The sequence below is a fragment of the Xenopus laevis genome, chromosome 4L (genome assembly GCF_017654675.1).
Source record: "Xenopus laevis strain J_2021 chromosome 4L, Xenopus_laevis_v10.1, whole genome shotgun sequence".
Lineage (NCBI taxonomy): Eukaryota > Metazoa > Chordata > Amphibia > Anura > Pipidae > Xenopus > Xenopus laevis.
Genome location: NC_054377.1, coordinates 8,212,628 through 8,236,329, shown reverse-complemented (window position 1 = coordinate 8,236,329; position 23,702 = coordinate 8,212,628). Strand labels below are relative to the sequence as shown.

At 43.7% G+C, this 23,702-nt stretch overlaps 1 protein-coding gene across 1 annotated transcript in view; it reads right to left on the bottom strand.

The window, feature by feature from the left end:
* Positions 1 to 36: 36 nt before the first annotated feature.
* The window catches only part of pacsin3.L (protein kinase C and casein kinase substrate in neurons 3 L homeolog), a gene marked incomplete at its 5' end in the record, with an annotated part of 51,185 nt that continues 27,519 nt past the window's right edge, over positions 37 to 23,702 (bottom strand). Inside the window, 10 exon segments of the mRNA NM_001092905.1 lie at positions 37 to 2,080; positions 3,984 to 4,141; positions 5,783 to 5,845; positions 7,374 to 7,513; positions 7,636 to 7,756; positions 8,374 to 8,549; positions 8,836 to 8,991; positions 9,135 to 9,370; positions 10,611 to 10,767; positions 14,244 to 14,341. Coding sequence (NP_001086374.1) covers positions 1,965 to 2,080; positions 3,984 to 4,141; positions 5,783 to 5,845; positions 7,374 to 7,513; positions 7,636 to 7,756; positions 8,374 to 8,549; positions 8,836 to 8,991; positions 9,135 to 9,370; positions 10,611 to 10,767; positions 14,244 to 14,294 — 1,374 coding nt within the window. The 3' untranslated portion in view covers positions 37 to 1,964.

Here is a 23,702-nt window from a genome sequence, read left to right as displayed (position 1 = left end):
CTCAGGACTAACGGAAACGCACAATGAATCTAAGGATAAAAACCAATGTGTATTTTTATTATTATTATTTAAATACAAAATAAATCTTTCACAATAAGGTCACTTGCATGATGTGATGGCACCGCTGTAACCACCTCTCTGTCCCGTTATACATGTCCAGCACAAAAAAACACAATTAGGGCCCCACTAGGCGACATGTAAAATCACTTTCAACCGCCCCACCCCTGTCCACAGCCCCTATAACTTCTCCACGACCCCCTACATTCTGGAACATTTAAAGCCAAACTGTGAAATACAAAGGCCAACCAATTATTATCCTCACAAAGCCGACGGTGTGGAAAGTTCTCCTTAAATATTCCCCCCCCCCTCATGAGCCCGCAGACCCCCATGAAAATGATAAAGTAACAATCAACCTTGTTCATCAAAACAATGCTAAATAGTAAAATAAAAATACAGACAGTTAAAGGAAAAACCGCCATTAAAAGAACTTGCCCCTAAGCGGCAGAGCAATATGGGGGTCGGGGGGATATTGTCAATGAGCGGCCAAAACAACATACAACTACAAGCAGAACGACTGCAAATAGGGGTTGGAGGGGGGAAAATTGGATTAAAATTAGGGATGCACTGAATCCGGGATTGAGCCTTTTTCAGCAGGATTCGGATTCAGCTGAATCCTTCTGCCTGGCTGAACCGAATCCCAATTTGCATATGCAAATAACAGACGGGGAGGGGAATTGTGTGACTTTTTGTAACAAAATAAGGAAGTAAAAAATGTTCCCCCCTTCCCATCCCTAATTTGCATATGTAAATTAGGTTTTGGTTCGGTATGCGGCCGAATCTTTCGTGAAGGATTCGGTGGTTTGGCCAAATCCAAAATAGTGGATTCGGTGCATCCCTCTTTTAAATATGGGTAATTCTGTTCAAATAAACCATTTGCCTGCAAAATTTAAAATTTAGCGGGTCTTCCCCCTCCTAATGGCTGGACTGGCTTGGACTAGACCAAAAGTTCTAATGGCAAGTGGTGGAACTTTAGTGGTTATAGTGCGCCAACGAGATGGAGAGATCTATAAATCTGGTGTTGTGCCATGGAACATGCACTGGCAAACAAATACGGTACCAAATGCTTCTGGTTCTGGGCAGGAGCCTTATGGGGGGAATGGCCAAACTATAAGGTCTGTGTTCAAGGCGGGAGCAAGAGGTGAAGGAGAGAAACATTTTATTAATTTGATATGTCCAACCTACATTTCTCAAGTACAATTCAAAAATTCTCAAGAGAGGCTGAACACCCTTATTGTATATACTGAAGCACCTAACGATTCCTACACTATATGTCCTATGTACCTGTGATCCACCCCTAAAAGTCGGCATGATGTTACGGACCAGTGCTGACTCTGGGGACCAGTGCTGACTCTGGGGACCAGTGCTGACTCTGGGGACCAGTGCTGACTCTGGGGACCAGTGCTGACTCTGGGGACCAGTGCTGACTCTGGGGACCAGTGCTGATGGGACCAGTGCTGACTCTGGGGACCAGTGCTGACTCTGGGGACCAGTGCTGACTCTGGGGACCAGTGCTAATGCTCTTTCGGAAACTTACCCAGTCTCTGCCGCCATTCCTATTCCAAGGGAGACATTGGTTAGAGGTGACACCCAACGATCACCCAAGAGGTTTGTATGTTGAGGAAGCACCGATTCATTTTGGCTCTGGTTCCCAACAACTTTCAGAATAAGGGTCCCCCCCCCCCACCCCAAGGCCGGGTGAGAACAGCGCAATGCACTATTATCCGTAACATAGGAAACAGAATAACTGCAGGTCTAAAATACATCGGTAAAAGCAGCAAATGGATTCAACAAGAATGATCCAATGTTCAACGTCTGTCCATTCCCCCACCCCACCGTGGGGGGACCACAAAGCACACATGCACACACACACAGCTTTGGAAAACACTGCAAAGGCCGGCAGGATCTCAGGAGGCAACGTCTTCCACATAGTTGGCCGGATAGAGTCCGATTCTCCCGTTGAGTAGACGTCCCCTGCACCAGCCTTGTTCGTCCTCCGAGCCGATCTTCATGAGCTCTTCTCCTGAGGAAGAGACATACAGAGATGCAGGAACCAGGGGTAGAAAACTTGAGAAGAAGTCATGATAAAATCCCACACAACCAGGTTCCATATGATTTTCGGTGGCCCCAACAATCCCATCCTGTATCTACTTACCATGGTTATCCTTCGGTTCAGCGATTGCACCCATTTCCAAAAAATGCCATCTACTGACGCACCATGTTACCCAGTGTATGGTACATCGGCAGATGCCCAACTGAAAAGAACAAATTAAAGGCCCAAATGTCAAGGCAGTCTTGCCTTATAGACCTGCAATAAATCGTTTTCTGGTTGCTAGGGAGTAGTTTTAAAACTGAAATACAAAGAACAATAAAGATGAAACCACATGGTCAGCTGAGGGGGGCTAAAAACCCGGATAGCATTTTCCATTCCAGAGATCTGTATTTAAAGAAAAGTCCATGTCTATGTACTGGGGTCGGTGACCCTGACAACCAGATAGCATTTTCCATTGCAGAGATTTGCATTTAAATAATAGTCTATGTCAATGTTCTGGGGTCGGTGACCCTGACAACCAGATAGCATTTTCCATTGCAGAGATTTGCATTTAAATAATAGTCCGTGTTAATGTACTGGGGTCGGTGACCCTGACAACCAGATAGCATTTTCCATTGCAGAGATGTGCATTTAAAGTATAGTCCAGCGATTGGTTGCTAATGGTTAAAACTGAAATAGACCCTACAAAGAACAAAAAAAAAAATTAAAGCACATTGTCAGCTGGGGAGGGTCAGTGACCCTGACAACTGGATAGCATTTTCCATTTCAGAGATCTGTATTTAAAGAATAGTCCAGCGATTGGTTGCTATAGGCTACTAGACCCAGAGCAAACGTCGTACATTTTAAGCCTCACTAGTTCAAACGCAGGGGGATTGCAAAAACATGTGTCTCGCTCCCTCATATCTAATATCCATTTTGGAGCTTGACAGCACTTTAAAAATAGCGCTAGCGTGGGAGTCGTGCGTGACTCACCGTGACTGTAGCTTTCATAACGACTGCACAACGAGGAGTGTGATATCTCGGCACACTATCATTTACCTTTATATACAGCAATTAAAGAGAAACGCGCCATCGGAAACCTTCCTTCCCCCCATACTGAACACAAGCACAGTGCGGAAGGCTTAAAGGAGACCTGACACAGGGCAAATGTGCTACTAACTCATACCAACCAATCAGCAGGTGGTTTTTAGTGGTCAACTGTTTGAAAGGAGGGCTGTGATTGGTAGCTGTCGGGGCAAATGCCAGTACCATCATGTAGAAAGGAAGTCCTTGCAGAAGAACCCTACGGTTTGATAAATAGAAGTGCTATAAATATGCCTTGTCCATCTAGTCTGCAGAGCATTGAAAGGACCATCACTTATGGTTTTTGCCTTTAGTCTATGTTACCAAACTTGAAGTTTTGTTCCCCAGACCTGCAGAAGCCGGTCTATACGTATCCAGGAGCTCCATCAGATCATGACAACTTTGATAGCTATATCATGGTTCCATGTTGAAGGACAGGAGTAATGCTGAACATGCACTTAGGTCCATGGGACATGGAGGCCACATTTGGGTGTTTCTCCATTGGGTGAGAATATGATCATGTGCCATGGACCTTAGCATCACTAAGGCACAAAGGATGGTCAAATGGTGGAGACTTCTGTGTTCATTTGAGCCATAGCTTTGTCCTGGAGGCTGGACTGTGGTTGAATTAGTGTCGTGTTAATGAAAGGTGGCGGGGAGTAGTAGCAAGGAACGTGCATCATGCACAACTGTCAGCCTGGAGGCTTTGCCTGGTACATGCACTAGACTGTGGCCAGGGTCATGATGGGTAAGGGCAAAGGGACATGCCTGAGACGGGAAGGAAGTTATGGGAAAGGTTAGTGGTCTGTACCTGCCGTAAAGCTCAGCTCGTCAGCCTCCTGGCCCGTGTAATCATACAGAGTTCGCACGCGCACGCCCTCTACCTGTGACACCTCCCGCCCATTGCTGTCCATCGACTTTTTAGGACTGTCGTCTTCCGACCACTCAGATGCGTCGTCTTTGACGGTACTGCAGGATGGGAAGGCAGATGGGTAGAACATTAATAGGCAGGAGCACTTCCTAATGAACTGGCACTTTGATATACAGAGTGATGACACTTAGTGATTACTGGGATTCAACCTGGGTCATTTGCATCAGTCCCACTAGGAACCGCAGGTTCAAAACGCAAAAACACGATTCTATGTACTTCCTACTCCTTGGCTGCTCTCTTTCCCATTGTTATGAATGTGAGCGGAGCTTGAAAACAATGCAAAATGTTGATGGGGGATTTTTTAATACACCAAGGAAAGCACTGGGCAAAAAGCTTCATTTAAAGGGCAAGTACAGTCTAAAATAGAATAAGGCTAGAAATGCTGTATCTTGTATACTAAACATAAACATGAACTTACTGCACCACAAGCCTAATCAAACAAATGATTTATGTTTTCAAAATTGGCCACAGGGGGTCACCATCTTGTAACTTTGTTATACATCTTTGCAAGACCAAGACTGTGCACATGCTCAGTGTGGTCTGGGCTGCTTAGGGATCGTCATAAATTATCAAAACAGCACAAGTCAAATAATATCTGCCAGAAGCCGATACAGCAAGACTGATTAATAATCAGAATATACAGACTGCACTGGCTCCTGTGTTGTCATGTAATCTAATGTGGATTTTATAGTTTTTGTATTGTTTAATACAAACTTTCTCCAACTCTGCAGAACCAGTGGCTGCAGCAAAATAATCCTCCAAATAGAATCCCAGTTTATCTGTTTAAATCTGGCTCCATGATCTTTGTCCCTGCAGCTGGAGTTGGAAACAGTAAAGGGGATGTAAAGGCAAAATAAAATCCAATACAAATCTCTACACAGTCGCCGACTGCTCTACAGGGAAACAAACAAAGCTGCTTGAGTTCTGCATGGCTGGGAAGTAAGGCGGGGGCTCCCCCTGCTGTTCATAAGTATGATTGTTTCCCTGCAGAGCAGTTAGGGACCGTCTGACAATTCCTATCCACAGCAGTAAATGAAGGGAGAATTTCACTGCATACAGTCAGGTTTCTTATAAAAAACGGTACACATTTTTTAAATTAAGGTATATTGGAGATAGGTTTCTTTTTCATTAAAGAAAGTAAAAATAGGATTTTATTTTCTGCCTTTACATGCCCTTTAACCGTCATCAGGACTATGTTAATGGAACCCACAGCTGTTTCTCAGATTGAACCAAGCCCCGCGCCCTTCTTGATAATGGGAAAGAGAACAGCCCATGAGCAGCAAACAGGCCCAGGTTGGATAAAATGATTTTAAAGCATTTAAGCAACATACAGTGGATGGAAAATGAGTAAACCATTATTAGAAACACACACATGATACAAACATTGACACAGAAAAGAGAAATGTTCCTTGGATCACCGCTATCACCTAAGGAAGGAAACACCCAAAGGAATGAGAAGGGCCACCAATTGACCAATTGCATAGGGTATAGATAGGGGCTGCATTCTGCTGTGTAACCACTAGGGGATGCTGTGAGACAGAGAGAAATCAGAACCCCCAGACCCGTCACCGCTGAACTTGATCAGACACCCAAATCATCAGCAGGGGATAGTGAAGGGGAAAAGCTCAGTGAAGGTTCCTCGCCTCTGGGCAAGGGCAGATAGGGGGAGCTATACTGACTCTGAGTGCGGGGTGTCCGTTAGGGTGGCATAGAAATCCTGGTCTTCATCGGCGTAGGAAAACCTGAGGGGGTGTCAAACACATTCTGAGCTCAACATGAGAAACTGCAACTACCGCCCAGCTGAACCCACCGATTCACACGACATTATTCCACCATATTGGTAAATTGGCTGAGCTTCAAGTGAACATTAGCAGCAAAACTCTGTAGAGATGAGCAGGTGTTTCCCGCTTCAGCACTGCTCAGCCTATGTACCTTCCTGCCACTAGAGGGCAGACTAAAAAAGAGCCCATTTAAGTTCCTGTGCTGTTCACCTTTAAATTAACTATTAGTATGATGTAGAGAGTAAGATTCTGAGACAATTTGCAACTGGTTTTCATTTTTTTATTATTTGTAGTTTTTGAGTTATTTAGCTTTTTATTCAGCATCTCTGCAGTTTGCAATTTCAGCATTCTGGTTACTAGGATCCAAATTCCCCTAGCAACCATGTATTGATTAAGAGACTGGAATATGAATAGGAGAGGCCTGAATAGAAAGAGGAGTAATAAAATATAGTGACAACAATACATTTGTAGCCTTAAAGTACATTCAGTTTTTAGATGGGGTCAGTGACCCCCCCCCATTTGAAAGCTGGTAAGAGTCAGAAGAAGGAGATTAATTAATAAAAACTATAAAAAATAAATAATGAAGACCAACTGAAAAGTTGCTTAGAATGGGCAACTCTGTAACATGCTAAAAAGTTAACTTAAAGGTGAACCACCCCTTTAATCTCAAGTAGGGGTGGTTTACCTGTGAGTTCACTTTTAGTAGGTTATAGAATGGACAATTATAAGCAACTTTTCAATTGGTCTTCATTATTTTTATATAAAAAATTAAATAAATTATTTGCCTTCTTCTTCTGACTCTTTCCAGCTTTCAAATGGGGGTCACTGACCCCATCTGAAAACAAATGCTCTAAAATGCCACACAATTATTGCTACTTTTCATTACCTATCTTTCTGTTCAGGCCTCTGCTATTCATATTCCAGTCTCCTATTCAAATCAATACATGGTTGCTAAAGTATTTGGGACCCTAGCAACGAGAATGCGGACATGGCAAACTGGAGAGCTGCTGAATAAAAAGCTAAATAACTCAAAAACCACAAATGATAACAAATGAAAACCAATTGCAAATTGTCTCAGAATATCCCTCTCTACATCATACTAAAGGTTAACTCAAAGGTGAACAACCCCTTTCTTCAACAGGCCAACATCTCGCTTGACGACTGATTTAACTGATTAATGAAAATATAAACCCGTGCAACAAAATCAACGTAAAATTATTCAGAGCTTTCTAGTGAGCATGTTTGCAATGTATACACTGCAAATATAATGGATTTGCAAAAACAGCGCCACCTGCTGTTTATGGCTAACTCGACCCAGTCGGTAGAAAATTCTAATGGTGGGAAAAGGAAAGTCAGCGGACTCTTCTCTGCTCACTAACTTCATTTTCTCATCTTACATTTTTGGACATTATTGTGATATGGGCATGACTGGATATAGGAAAATATCTACGTAACAATGCCCTGGGCAATGGAGTAGAGAGTTTCTTACCCTCTGTTCAGCTGTTGGGTGGGTGTCCCTGTTGATACTCCGTCCCGTGCCGGCAGGATACCAGTAAGGGTCACTTCTTCCACGTTTTTGTTGCTCCGCTCCTTCTTACTGATGCTTCTCTGCGTCTCCGGGGACCATTCCTGCAATAAGGTGCGATTTAGAGTCAATGAAACCATTGTTGAACAGAAGTAGAGGTCTACACTGTTGCCTTCAGATCAAACTATGTACCACATGACCCAAATGACCCCAGTTTTAAATGCACCTCAAACTGTGGCCAGTTCATGGCCATGCTGGGCCCGTGCGTGCTGCGCCACCATTTCAAGTCCTGCTGATCGTCCGCCGCTTGAATGCTTTGGTGCAGGTCTTTGTACAGAACATGGAAGCTGGAAGAGACACAACGAGAGATGAGTCAGATCCACAACTTTGATTGGCTAAAGCCTCCCCGCTCTATATTAGTGCTCTGTAAATCAGTCCCGTGATTGGTCGATGTTCGACTAGCAGCATAACCAGGGGGTGAAAACGTGAAAGGTCTAGAAAACACATTGGACAAGTGATCTTGTTCTACCCAATCAGAAAGGAGACGGTCGACTTACCCTATGGTCCTCACCTGGGGCCTGGGATCATCATGTTATTCTATTAGTTATTGTAAATTTCCATCTTTTCTAGGGATGCACCGAATCCACTATTTTGGATTCGGCCGAACCCCTGACTCCTTCGCGAAAGATTCAGCCGAATACCGAACCTAATCCGAACCCTCATTTGCATATTCAAATTAGGGGGAAGGGGAAAACATTTTTTACTTCCTTGTTTTGTGACAAAGTCACGTGATTTGCCTCCCCGCCCCTAATTTACAGATGCAAATTAGGATTTGGATTTGGTTCGGCCTGGCAGAAGGATTCAACCGAATCCTGCTGAAAAAGGCCGAATCCCGAACCGAATCCTGGATTCAGTGCGTCCCTAATTTTTCCATTTATTATACGAGAGGGAGGCAGGGGGTTACCTGTCCTTGCTGGAGAGATCGAGGTGCTTGTGAAAGTCCAGCAACATCTCCTTGAAGAAGCTCAGCCGTTTCTGCTCGGCCTCCTGGCAGCTCTCGAAGGCCTGCTCCATGTCTTCCATATAGCGGGGGTTGTATCGGTTCAGCTCCTCCAGGGCTTTCTCGTACAGACCCTTATTCTGCCGGGCGGAGGGAGACAGACAAACAGTAATTCATCTTTTTCCTTCTGTTTCCCCCTCCCTTGGATCCTAAGAAGGGGTTACAGACAGCTGACAGTTTCAGCCTTGCATAAGCGGCTATTGTCCAATATGGCAATTACGCCTGAATCCAAGGGGAAATGACTAAAACTTATACCAACATCATCACCTTGTTAAATCCATTAGTGCAGCAAGCCGTCCCTGTGCTTCAGATATGATGCCCCCCTGGTGGCACCAATAACATGGCAGACAGGTTGCCCATTCTCACCTTCTCCACCTCCTGGTTGCATTTCTCCACGCGGTCTTGCAGCTTCCGCAGCTGTTCCTGCGACACTGTTGAGTCCGCCTTGGAGTGATCCTCTCGTACCTGTGCCGATCTTTCATCCTTACGGGCCACATGGTAGCGCTTTTTAGCTACTTCTACCTGAGGGTTGAAAAGTAAAAAGGCGATAGGCTGCACAGAATAGAAACAGACCCGATAATCTTATATTTATCCTTTATTTTATATAGTACAGATATACCATATAACCCAGGACCCCCTCCCCTCTAAGCTTCTTGCACACTTACATCCTTGAGCTTTTTCACCCACGGCTTCTGGGCCTTGCTGAAACTCTCCTCCGCTTCCTTCGACTCCCGGAAACCTCCAATCATCTGCTTGTGAAAGGCCTCCTTCTGCCAATCCCGCACCTTCCCACTGTCCTCGTCCCAGATCTGATTCCGCAGCTCCGTATGGATCTCACTCAGCTTCTCTGCGCCCGTCAGGAACGCCTGCCAGGACTTCTCCAGGGTGCCATACTGAGGCCCTGCAGGGACAAAAAGCTGCCATATTGCACTGCCAAAATTTCAGATTAACAATGAAAAATCCTGTCTGATCCCCATTGTAAGCAACAGTCCTGCCCTGCTTTATGGCAGCTGAGATTCTAGCTATCTGTATAACAGAGCATTCTGTCCCAGTGGCTGCACAGATCCTATCTGATCCCCATTGTAAGCAGCAGTCCTGTCCTGCTTTATGGCAGCTGAGATTCTAGCTATCTGTATAACAGAGCATTCTGTCCCAGTGACTGCACAGATCCTATCTGATCCCCATTGTAAGCAGCAGTCCTGTCCTGCTTTATGGCAGCTGAGATTCTAGCTATCTGTATAACAGAACATTCTGTCCCAGTGACTGCACAGATCCTATCTGATCCCCATTGTAAGCAGCAGTCCTGCCCTGCTTTATGGCAGTTGAGATTCTAGCTATCTGTATAACAGAGCATTCTGTCCCAGTGGCTGCACAGATCCTATCTGATCCCCATTGTAAGCAGCAATCCTGTCCTGCTTTATGGCAGCTGAGATTCTAGCTATCTGTATAACAGAACATTCTGTCCCAGTGGCTGCACAGATCCTATCTGATCCCCATTGTAAGCAGCAATCCTGTCCTGCTTTATGGCAGCTGAGATTCTAGCTATCTGTATAACAGAACATTCTGTCCCAGTGGCTGCACAGATCCTATCTGATCCCCATTGTAAGCAGCAGTCCTGTCCTGCTTTATGGCAGCTGAGATTCTAGCTATCTGTATAACAGTGGCTCAGACTCTATCTGATCATATCTAGATCACAACTCTGGTGCCTGTGCCGATAGAAGAGTCTCTAACATTCTCTCTACAAAGTAAAATCAGCCCTTTCACAATGTATATTTAAAGAAAAATGTCAGATATGCAGAAAAACTCCTTATTCTCCCTCAAGGCTTTAAATGTTACATGAAGAATGGAAATGTGTATATTTATCATCTCACAAAATTGCAAAGATAAACTGCAAAAGGTATCTTGTTACATAAAAATGATGTACAACCTCAACACTTCATTTGAATGTTTAAATGAGTGACAGCTGTCATGTAATACATAGATATATAGATATATAGATATATAGATACATAGCTGCGGGAGGCTGAAGAGAGACCCAAATATGGGCAGGATTAAGAAAACTTACCAGAAACAGAGTCAACAAAACAACTACATTTCTACAATACCTAAAAATTATGAAATCTCATCTGCTCGTGTCTCACCCTTCTCCAGAGAATTCCTCCACTTATTGCTCCAGTCGGAAAGCTGTTGCGCGTAGCTCTTTTCGATCTTGGCTCTCTCGCGGAAACAACTGACTAGGTCATTGCACAGCCGGTTCCCGTCCTCGATCCGCTTGACTGTACTGCGGTAATTGCCGGCCTGAACACAGAGAGGTGTGTATATACTATACATACTCAGCCTGCAGCCTTGTGCCTTTATATGGTCACAGAACAACCCCTCAGTGACTTCTAATATCCTTATCATTTACAGTAGGGGGTACATTATCCCTTATAATACATGAGTGATACTCAGAGTTCCCTGTATAACTCAGCCTGCAGCCTTGTACCTTTATATGGTCACAGAACAACCCCTCAGTGACTTCTAATATCCTTATCATTTACAGTAGGGGGTACATTATCCCTTATACTACATGAGTGATACTCAGAGTTCCCTGTATAACTCAGCCTGCAGCCTTGTGTCTTTATATGGTCACAGAACAACCCCTCAGTGACTTCTAATATCCTTATCATTTACAGTAGGGGGTACATTATCCCTTATAATACATGAGTGATACTCAGAGTTCCCTGTATAACTCAGCCTGCAGCCTTGTGCCTTTATATGGTCACAGAACAACCCCTCAGTGACTTCTAATATCCTTATCATTTACAGTAGGGGGTACATTATCCCTTATAATACATGAGTGATACTCAGAGTTCCCTGTATAACTCAGCCTGCAGCCTTGTGCCTTTATATGGTCACAGAACAACCCCTCAGTGACTTCTAATATCCTTATCATTTACAGTAGGGGGTACATTATCCCTTATAATACATGAGCGATACTCAGAGTTCCCTGTATAACTCAGCCTGCAGCCTTGTGTCTTTAGTCACAGAACAACCCCTCAGTGACTTCTAATATCCTTATCATTTACAGTAGGGGGTACATTATCCCTTATAATACATGAGTGATACTCAGAGTTCCCTGTATAACTCATCCTGCAGCCTTGTGCCTTTATATGGTCACAGAACAACCCCTCAGTGACTTCTAATATCCTTATCATTTACAGTAGGGGGTACATTATCCCTTATAATACATGAGTGATACTCAGAGTTCCCTGTATAACTCAGCCTGCAGCCTTGTGCCTTTATATGGTCACAGAACAACCCCTCAGTGACTTCTAATATCCTTATCATTTACAGTAGGGGGTACATTATCCCTTATAATACATGAGTGATACTCAGAGTTCCCTGTATAACTCAGCCTGCAGCCTTGTGTCTTTAGTCACAGAACAACCCCTCAGTGACTTCTAATATCCTTATCATTTACAGTAGGGGGTACATTATACCTTATAATACATGAGTGATACTCAGAGTTCCCTGTATAACTCAGCCTGCAGCCTTGTGCCTTTATATGGTCACAGAACAACCCCTCAGTGACTTCTAATATCCTTATCATTTACAGTAGGGGGTACATTATCCCTTATAATACATGAGTGATACTCAGAGTTCCCTGTATAACTCAGCCTGCAGCCTTGTACCTTTATATGGTCACAGAACAACCCCTCAGTGACTTCTAATATCCTTATCATTTACAGTAGGGGGTACATTATCCCTTATACTACATGAGTGATACTCAGAGTTCCCTGTATAACTCAGCCTGCAGCCTTGTGTCTTTATATGGTCACAGAACAACCCCTCAGTGACTTCTAATATCCTTATCATTTACAGTAGGGGGTACATTATCCCTTATAATACATGAGTGATACTCAGAGTTCCCTGTATAACTCAGCCTGCAGCCTTGTGCCTTTATATGGTCACAGAACAACCCCTCAGTGACTTCTAATATCCTTATCATTTACAGTAGGGGGTACATTATCCCTTATAATACATGAGTGATACTCAGAGTTCCCTGTATAACTCAGCCTGCAGCCTTGTGCCTTTATATGGTCACAGAACAACCCCTCAGTGACTTCTAATATCCTTATCATTTACAGTAGGGGGTACATTATCCCTTATAATACATGAGCGATACTCAGAGTTCCCTGTATAACTCAGCCTGCAGCCTTGTGCCTTTATATGGTCACAGAACAACCCCTCAGTGACTTCTAATATCCTTATCATTTACAGTAGGGGGTACATTATCCCTTATAATACATGAGTGATACTCAGAGTTCCCTGTATAACTCAGCCTGCAGCCTTGTGTCTTTAGTCACAGAACAACCCCTCAGTGACTTCTAATATCCTTATCATTTACAGTAGGGGGTACATTATCCCTTATAATACATGAGTGATACTCAGAGTTCCCTGTATAACTCATCCTGCAGCCTTGTGCCTTTATATGGTCACAGAACAACCCCTCAGTGACTTCTAATATCCTTATCATTTACAGTAGGGGGTACATTATCCCTTATAATACATGAGTGATACTCAGAGTTCCCTGTATAACTCAGCCTGCAGCCTTGTGCCTTTATATGGTCACAGAACAACCCCTCAGTGACTTCTAATATCCTTATCATTTACAGTAGGGGGTACATTATCCCTTATAATACATGAGTGATACTCAGAGTTCCCTGTATAACTCAGCCTGCAGCCTTGTGTCTTTAGTCACAGAACAACCCCTCAGTGATTTCTAATATCCTTATCATTTACAGTAGGGGGTACATTATCCCTTATAATACATGAGTGATACTCAGAGTTCCCTGTATAACTCAGCCTGCAGCCTTGTGCCTTTATATGGTCACAGAACAACCCCTCAGTGACTTCTAATATCCTTATCATTTACAGTAGGGGGTACATTATCCCTTATAATACATGAGTGATACTCAGAGTTCCCTGTATAACTCAGCCTGCAGCCTTGTGCCTTTATATGGTCACAGAACAACCCCTCAGTGACTTCTAATATCCTTATCATTTACAGTAGGGGGTACATTATCCCTTATAATACATGAGTGATACTCAGAGTTCCCTGTATAACTCAGCCTGCAGCCTTGTGTCTTTATATGGTCACAGAACAACCCCTCAGTGACTTCTAATATCCTTATCATTTACAGTAGGGGGTACATTATCCCTTATAATACATGAGTGATACTCAGAGTTCCCTGTATAACTCAGCCTGCAGCCTTGTGCCTTTATATGGTCACAGAACAACCCCTCAGTGACTTCTAATATCCTTATCATTTACAGTAGGGGGTACATTATCCCTTATAATACATGAGTGATACTCAGAGTTCCCTGTATAACTCAGCCTGCAGCCTTGTGCCTTTATATGGTCACAGAACCCCTCAGTGACTTCTAATATCCTTATCATTTACAGTAGGGGGTACATTATCCCTTATAATACATGAGTGATACTCAGAGTTCCCTGTATAACTCAGCCTGCAGCCTTGTGCCTTTATATGGTCACAGAACCCCTCAGTGACTTCTAATATCCTTATCATTTACAGTAGGGGGTACATTATCCCTTATAATACATGAGTGATACTCAGAGTTCCCTGTATAACTCAGCCTGCAGCCTCGTGCCTTTATATGGTCACAGAACAACCCCTCAGTGACTTCTAATATCCTTATCATTTACAGTAGGGGGTGCATTACACACATGCAGAAAGATACCAGGATGAATAGTCTGTTAAGCCTCTCACCTCCCAGAAGCTGCCCGATGCAGCCCCACCTCCGCTGCTATCCTCTGCCATACCTGTGGACTTCTTACAGCACAGAATGTTTGCAGAATATTCGGGCACTGTAAGGAGAGGGAGGGTATATTAATTTATTTTTATGTTACGTTTACATCCGGCCTGTTAAGAGGCCTTTGCACATCTAACAGTTACTAAACTAACAGTTAAAGGAGAACTAAAGCCTAACTAAAGAAGTAGCTATAAATGCAAGGCAACCACAGCCCTTAAGCAGTAAAGATCTGTGTCTCCAAAGATGCCCCAGTAGCTCCCCATCTTCTTTTCTGCTGATTCACTGCACATGCTCTGTGCTGCTGTCACTTACTGAGCTTAGGGAGCCACTCACAATATACAGTACACATAGAATAGAAATGTCACAATATAAGGCTGATTAGTAATTAATACACATAATTACTACATGGCAGCACAGAAACCAGTGCAATTAGCATCAGAATTGAATAATCAGCAAACCTGTAGCATCAGCTTATATTACAGCCAGGGAAGCTCATTTTCTGCTGGATAATTAGTGACGAGCCCTAAGCTTAGCTTCTCAACAGCCAATCAGAGCCCACTGAGCATGTGAGTGTCACAGACACTTTCCAAGATGGTGACCCCCTGTGACAAGTTTGAAGTCCTGGATCATTGCTGCTATTGACAAGCTCAAACTTTAGCCTCGTGCAATAAGTTCACTATATAAAATATGGCATTTTTAGCCATATACATTTTTAGGGCTAAGTTCTCCTTTAAACAACAACAAAGCAAAGTTGTTAACATTCGTAGCCTAATTTGGGATAATAAAAGGTGTGAAAAAGAAATACCACTTAGGTAGCCCATTTGGCAGACATGTATAAGGCAGAGTTTAGAAAACCTGTATCTGACCATTTTGGGGAACACTAAAGGCAGAGACACGCTGCTATTTTGGGAAATTAGTCGCCCAGTGACGAATCGCTTCTACTTCGGGCGACTAAACCCCCCGAACTGCCTTCCCGCCGGCTAGAATCGAAATCGTCGGTGGGATGACAATCGGATCGCTTTGTTTTCCGAAGTTGCCTCACAAGGAAACTTTGGCGACTTCGGAAAGGCTGAAGCGATCGGAGTGCCATTCCGCTGGCGATTTACATTCTAGCCGACGGGAAGGCAGTTCGAGGAGATTAGTCGCTTAAAGAAGTGATTTCACAAAATAGCAGCGCGTGTCTCTGCACTAAGGGGGGAAGGTGGGTTCAAACCCTGAGAATGGTCACATGGTGAGCAGCTGTCTAGACGTGGGTTCAAATCGTCTGTATTCCAGCCAGGGTTGCCATATTATTAGAAATTCGGCATAAGTGTCGGTTAGAAAACGGGTGAGTTTTTCGTTTGACATAATCCAGTCAATTTGCGTTCGAAGGCTGGAAACGGTATCGAGTTTGACTTCCATGCGTTTTCCGTGCCACCAGGAAAATTATTGTTCGAAGCCTGTGTTGTAGTTTGGGCATTTACCGTTGAATAAGGCCAGTAAAGGATCCCTCTTGACATCGATGTGAAAAACAGAAAAAATAAAACGATGTACCTCGGTCCAAAACCGCAACACCTGTTTCTACCCACAATGCCATATTCTTTCCCAGCATTCCAGAGCTCTACATATATAAATGCACAAATTGCACTGCCTGTTGCTTTCTAGGACAGCGGCCGGTCCCTTCCAGGAAGCACCAAGTTTAAATATTTACTGTTATTGGTTCTGCTCCGTAACATTCCTGCAGCATTGCTCCCAGAGCTCACACTCACGCCATGAAAAATGCTGCAGGTAAAGGTATACTTTTATCCGGTTCTGCAGAGCCTAATCTGCACTTATTCTTGTGTGCATGTGCTACCATACTGCTTGCTCATCTAAAGTAATATCATCATCCAAAGATCTTCAACACCGGAAATAGGGCCCCTTTGCAAAAGTTTTGAACCGCCCCCCCCGATAATGGATACTTCAAAGCCTAAATATTTATTGTCAATTATTTTAGGATTTAAGGGACCCTCTGTGCAGCCATACCTTATATGTGGGTCCCTGGTGGTCAACCTGTATCTGGTATCTTTATTAAAGGAACAGTAACACCAAAAAATGAAAGTGTTTAAAAGGAATGACTAGGAATACAATGTAGTGATGTCCTGCACTGGTAAAACGGGTGTGTTTGCTCACAAACACAACTATAGTTTATATATACAAGCTGCTGTGTAGCCATGGGGGCAGCCATTCAAGCACAGGATACACAGTAGATAACAGATAAGTACTACTATAGTTTATATAAACAAGCTGCTGTGTAGCCATGGGGGCAGTCATTCAAGCACAGTATACACAGTAGATAACAGATAAGTACTACTATAGTTTATATAAACAAGTTGCTGTGTAGCCATGGGGGCAGCCATTAAAGCACAGGATACACAGTAGATAACAGATAAGTACTACTATAGTTTATATAAACAAGCTGCTGTGTAGCCATGGGGGCAGCCATTCAAGCACAGGATACACAGTAGATAACAGATAAGTACTACTATAGTTTATATAAACAAGCTGCTGTGTAGCCATGGGGGCAGCCATTCAAGCACAGGATACACAGTAGATAACAGATAAGTACTACTATAGTTTATATAAACAAGCTGCTGTGTAGCCATGGGGGCAGCCATTCAAGCACAGGATACACAGTAGATAACAGATAAGTACTACTATAGTTTATATAAACAAGCTGCTGTGTAGCCATGGGGGCAGCCATTCAAGCACAGGATACACAGTAGATAACAGATAAGTACTACTATAGTTTATATAAACAAGCTGCTGTGTAGCCATGGGGGCAGCCATTCAAGCACAGGATACACAGTAGATAACAGATAAGTACTACTATAGTTTATATAAACAAGCTGCTGTGTAGCCATGGGGGCAGCCATTCAAGCACAGGATACACAGTAGATAACAGATAAGTACTACTATAGTTTATATAAACAAGCTGCTGTGTAGCCATGGGGGCAGCCATTCAAGCACAGGATACACAGTAGATAACAGATAAGTACTACTATAGTTTATATAAACAAGCTGCTGTGTAGCCATGGGGGCAGCCATTCAAGCACAGGATACACAGTAGATAACAGATAAGTACTACTATAGTTTATATAAACAAGCTGCTGTGTAGCCATGGGGGCAGTCATTCAAGCACAGTATACACAGTAGATAACAGATAAGTACTACTATAGTTTATATAAACAAGTTGCTGTGTAGCCATGGGGGCAGCCATTAAAGCACAGGATACACAGTAGATAACAGATAAGTACTACTATAGTTTATATAAACAAGCTGCTGTGTAGCCATGGGGGCAGCCATTCAAGCACAGGATACACAGTAGATAACAGATAAGTACTACTATAGTTTATATAAACAAGCTGCTGTGTAGCCATGGGGGCAGCCATTCAAGCACAGGATACACAGTAGATAACAGATAAGTACTACTATAGTTTATATAAACAAGCTGCTGTGTAGCCATGGGGGCAGCCATTCAAGCACAGGATACACAGTAGATAACAGATAAGTACTACTATAGTTTATATAAACAAGCTGCTGTGTAGCCATGGGGGCAGCCATTCAAGCACAGGATACACAGTAGATAACAGATAAGTACTACTATAGTTTATATAAACAAGCTGCTGTGTAGCCATGGGGGCAGCCATTCAAGCACAGGATACACAGTAGATAACAGATAAGTACTACTATAGTTTATATAAACAAGCTGCTGTGTAGCCATGGGGGCAGCCATTCAAGCACAGGATACACAGTAGATAACAGATAAGTACTACTATAGTTTATATAAACAAGCTGCTGTGTAGCCATGGGGGCAGCCATTCAAGCACAGGATACACAGTAGATAACAGATAAGTACTACTATAGTTTATATAAACAAGCTGCTGTGTAGCCATGGGGGCAGCCATGGTTTATATAAACTATAGTAGTACTTATCTGCGAAACGCCCCAAATTCGCCTATCACTAGTGTCAGCTAATGAGTCACGTGGGCCATATTTACAGTGGTCTTTTCTGTAAAATGAATGGCAGATCCATTGTGCAGGAATCTTAGAGGAGGGGGGCAGACTACATTTGGTACGTTCCATATAGAACTATAACTCCAATTGTTGGAACATAGCGGGGAGACCCACATACGCGCGAATAACGAGATGATGGCCAAAGCCCCTTGTGGCTCGATATAAAAAGCTCAGACAATCCAACAACGGAAACTGTTCTCAGTCCCAAAATAAACATTGAACACAGGCCTAAAATATCAGCACCTGCTGCCAGCCATGAGAAAGACCTGTAAGTGCCCCCCCCGAGCAGCCTGGGACCCCCTGGAAAGGGCAATGTCAAGATTAGGGTATTAAACAGGTTTCGGTGCAAAATCCAAGTATTTAAATGACATTACAATTAAAGTGGCAGCGCCCCATAAATACACTTGGCTTGTTTGCCGTAGAGACAAAAGTCCCCAACTGCGGACCCCAAAAAGGGGGAAGGTTTACTGGCAACTGGGTGGGGCTTTGGGTGGATCAGGGAGTATGTTAGGGGACAACTGGGTGTGGCCATGGCAGATATGGGGTGTGACCCAGAATGTCCCTAGTCTTTATGTCAAGGTATTTAAAGGGGAACTATGGCGAAAATGAAAATTTAATATAAGCTTCAGCATACTGAAATATGAAACTTTTGAAATACAGAAATTCTGTACCGTTTCTGAAATAATCAAGTTCATCTTCACTATCCCTCTCTTAGCATCTGTTTCCCTTCATTCTCTCTTCATGCAGCAGTTGGGTGTCAGATATTCATTGACAGTTAGATCTAATATATCTTATAGGGGGGCTCCTTTTGCCTAGAAGATGTATTAGAGCTCACTCTATTAAACTCACCAGACATCATGTCTCTCTACATGCAGAATTTGTGCAAAAGGCAGTTATTTTGTTAGATTTTGTTTGTACTGGAATCAGTTATTTGAGGGAGCTCTAATACATCTGCTAGGAAAGGAGCCCCCCTATAAGATATATTGGATCTAACTATCAATGAATATCTGACACCCAACTGCTGTATGAAGACAGAATGAAAAGAAACAGATGCAGAGAGAGGAATAGTGAAGATAAACTTGATTATTTCACAAACAGTATATTTAATTGATTGAATTTAGAAAGTTTCTTATTTCAGTATGATGAAGCTTATATTAAATTTTCTTTTTCGGGATAGTTCCCCTTTAAGTACAAGAAATAATCACTCAATTTGACATTTAGGCTGTTGCCCCTGTTCTCTCTTGTCTCCCCCTGTTATAGCCACAGACGAAGTCCTGAGCATAACCAATTTTTTGGGACCTGGTCCCGAAACCCAGACCGCAACCCACAAATGTACCTGCTTGGATCCGCGACCCATCCCGCAACTGCCTTATCCGCAACCCACCAACCATCATTAAGTCAGTGCTGTTGCTGTAAGACGGAAATGACATCATGAAAAGTGGGCGGGGAAAGAAACAAGTTTCATTTTTTTTTAAAGGAATAAAATATAGATAATATACTGTAGTTGAGACCCACAACCTGCATCTATACCCGCCACGGAAAATCCTACCAGCATCCCGCAGGGTACATGCTTTTTTTGCAGGTAACCCGCAGGTACCCGACCCGTTGCAGGACTCTACCACACACACCCCTAATCAGACCAGCCGGTGCAGTTTCAGGTAAGTCTTGTCTCTGGGCACCTCTGCGTATAGAGAGCAAGTACAGGTAAGAGAGAGATCAGAGGACTAATATTTAAAAATATGGAGGGGTTTATTTCCCCTTTAAGATGCCTGTATGTCTCTCCAGCATAAATCAGTCAGTTGGCCCTGATGTTCCTCAGTCTACACAAGTCCCCTATTGTGTCCAGCCATCCCACAATGCACAGCAGCACTCAAATAACCCTCACTTTCTAGAGCAGTAGGGTATTTAAATTGTGGTTTCATACAAATCAATGAACAAAGATCCAGCAGCAGATTTACATTAATATTATCACTAATTTGCACCAGTGCAGTTTCTGCCCACGGGAACCAATCGGATCTTTGCTTTGATCTTTTCTTGCAGCAGTGCATCTAAGGGCACCCCCCACACACTGTAGCAGAGGGATCCCACAAATAATACAGGGCCACGGTTCCACAGAGGCAATACACAACACCACTGTCCAGAACCAGTTGTGTCTAGAGTTGCCACCTGGCCGGTAAAAATGATGGCTGATCCCAATGTTATTAATAGGGAAAAAATATAAATATATAGGAAGGCCGGTATTTTTTTTCCAGAAAAGGTGGCAACCCTAGTTGTGTCCCAATCCCCCATCAATGTTCCAGGGCATACAAATGGCACAAACAACCTTTGTTTCACAAAAGGTGGAACCCTATTGTTCAACAGCATATGCAGAATCCCTAATACTGATCCAGAGCACATAAGCACTCATAGAACTTTACTGTTCTAGAGCACACAGAGCACCTCTAAATCCTACTGTTTCAGACCATATACTGCACCCTAGTTATCCACTGTTTCAGAGCACATACAGTTCCAGAGCACATAACCAGGGTCCCACTGTTCCAGAGCACTACTGAACCCATAGAACCCTACTGTTCCTGAGCACACACACACACACATCACCCCAGAGTCCCATTGTTCATGAGAACATATAGCACCCATAGAACCCTACAGTTCCAGATTATATTCAGCACCCCAGAGTACCACTGTTCCAGGGCACATACAGGCATAGAACCCTACTGTCTTAGAGCACATACTGTATATCACTGTATATCACCACTAGAATCCCACTGTTCTAGAGCATGTACAGCACCCCATTGTCTCACCGTTCCAGAACATATTCAGCACCATATTCAAACCACTAGAACCCTGCTGTCCCAGAGCACACACAGAACTCGAAGCTCTTCTTTTCCAAAGAACATAGAGCACCCCAACAGCCTTCCTATTCCAGAGCCCTACTGTGCACATTCCATGCTGTTCTAGAACAAGTGTAGCACCCATAGAACCATACCATGTATCACTCAAAGCATGCCTGCGAGTTAATGCAAATATTAATCCAGAAGAAAACTTCCAGAGAGTGCACATCGCACACGCTGGGCCCGTGGTTCCAAAGAACACAGAGTGCACCCACAGAGGCGGCATGTTCCAGAGGGCACAAGGGAAACACACAGTTCTTTCTTCTTTATGAAAGACTAGAGACCCAAATCCCACAATGAACAAAACTCAAGACACAATGCCTCACACATTTATCTGTACTGGGTGCAGCACTGGCACGGGCAGCATCTACGGGCATGGCACCCACTCACTGCTCCGAGATGCCGCCCAAGCAGGGCACAGAGGGTTACTTGTGTCATACTCCAATACTCAAAGGACTCAAGAGTGACCAAAACAGACCCAAGCCTCTGCGACCATATAGCACAGATCAGTTCTGGATACTCTGGAGAGCACACAGCTTTAATCCAGATACTCCTCTAATCATATACACGCGCTACATGTGAAAAAATGCTCTTTTTGTCATACGGCCAAGGAAGGCGGTGGGTCTAAGCTAATAATGGATAAAAATAGAGCTAATAATGGTTCTTGTATTTATAGCTATGAGGTCACAAAGGGCACATATGGTTTTGTGTTCTGGGATGAGCAATGTACAGACATGGCTTTGGAATTAAGACACTGAGCAAAACCTTTTTTTTGGTTGAGGAACCCCATTCATGGTCAAACTTTTCCAACCCCACTTAATTAATGACAAGGATACAGGTAGGAGTAACATTATTGCAACCCTTTTATGGTTCCTACACAGCAACTAAACATTCTCAAATATGACCTTAACTGGCCTTCCTGCACCCTAGTCCATGCACACATACAGTATACAGCTTCCTGCACCCTAGTCCATGCACACATATACAGCTTCCTGCACCCAACCCTGATTGCACACACACAGCTTCCTGCACCCAAGCCCAACTACATATATACAGTTTCCAGCACACCTTCCTGCACCAAGTCCAAGCGCACATACACAGCTTCCTGCACCAAGTCCCATACACAGCTTCCAGCACACAAGCCCAAGTACATATATACAGTTTCCAGCACCCAAGCACACATACACAGCTTCCGGCACTAAGTCCAAGCCACATACACAGCTTCCTGCACCAAGTCCAAGCCACATACACAGCTTCCTGCACCCAGGTACAAGAACGTACACAGTTCCAAGACCCAAGCACACATACAAAGCTTCTTGCACATATATAGTTCCCAGCAACCAAGCCCAAGTGCACGCATACAAAGCTTCTTGCACCCAAATCCAAGTATACATACAAGTATACATTCCTGCACCCAACCCTGATTGCACACACACAGCTTCCTGCACCCAAGCCCAACTACATATATACAGTTTCCAGCACACCTTCCTGCACCAAGTCCAAGCGCACATACACACCTTCCTGCACCAAGTCCAAGCGCACATACACAGCTTCCTGCACCAAGTCCAAGCGCACATACACAGCTTCCTGCACCAAGTCCAAGCGCACATACACAGCTTCCTGCACCAAGTCCCATACACAGCTTCCAGCACACAAGCCCAAGTACATATATACAGTTTCCAGCACCCAAGCACACATACACAGCTTCCTGCACCCAGGTACAAGAACGTACACAGTTCCAAGACCCAAGCACACATACAAAGCTTCTTGCACATATATAGTTCCCAGCAACCAAGCCCAAGTGCACGCATACAAAGCTTCTTGCACCCAAATCCAAGTATACATACGAGCTTCTCTACGTGAGGCCAAATGCACCTACACAGCATCTGGCTATAGAGTGCAAGCTCATACGCAGTGCATACCTCCCAACATTTTGGAAGTAAAAAAAAAATTTTCCGCACGTAGCGCAGCAATTTTTTTGACCACACCCCTTTCTGTGGCCACACCCCCTACTTACCATGTTTGTTTTACAAAATTTGGCAGGTTATGAAAGTTTGAAAAGATTTCTCCTTATCTAAACTGTGTTTTTGTGTCTCAAAATTGTTAAAAAGTATCTTATTTGCACCTGTTAGCTGTTCTGGGCTCTCTGCTAAAAGCCAATTAAGTGAGAAACTTTGTTTCTTTTTCTGGCTGCTCAGTGCAGAGAAAAAAGGGACTTTCCAGTACAAATGAGGGTCTGCGGGTTGAGCTGTCAAAAGAGGGACTGTCCCTCCGAAAAAGCGTCAGTTGGGAGGTATGGCAGTGTTCTGTTCCAGCAAGCTTATACCATGGGCCTCATTTATTAAAATGCACCAGCGCAGTTGCCAAAAGCCAATTAACTGGGGCAATTAAGTACCCGTGTTGGTAAATCCCCAGAGTATTTCAGCCGAGTCCACACACAACCATAGCTTCAAACCCCTAGGCCCCACCCCAAAAATACAACTACCTGCT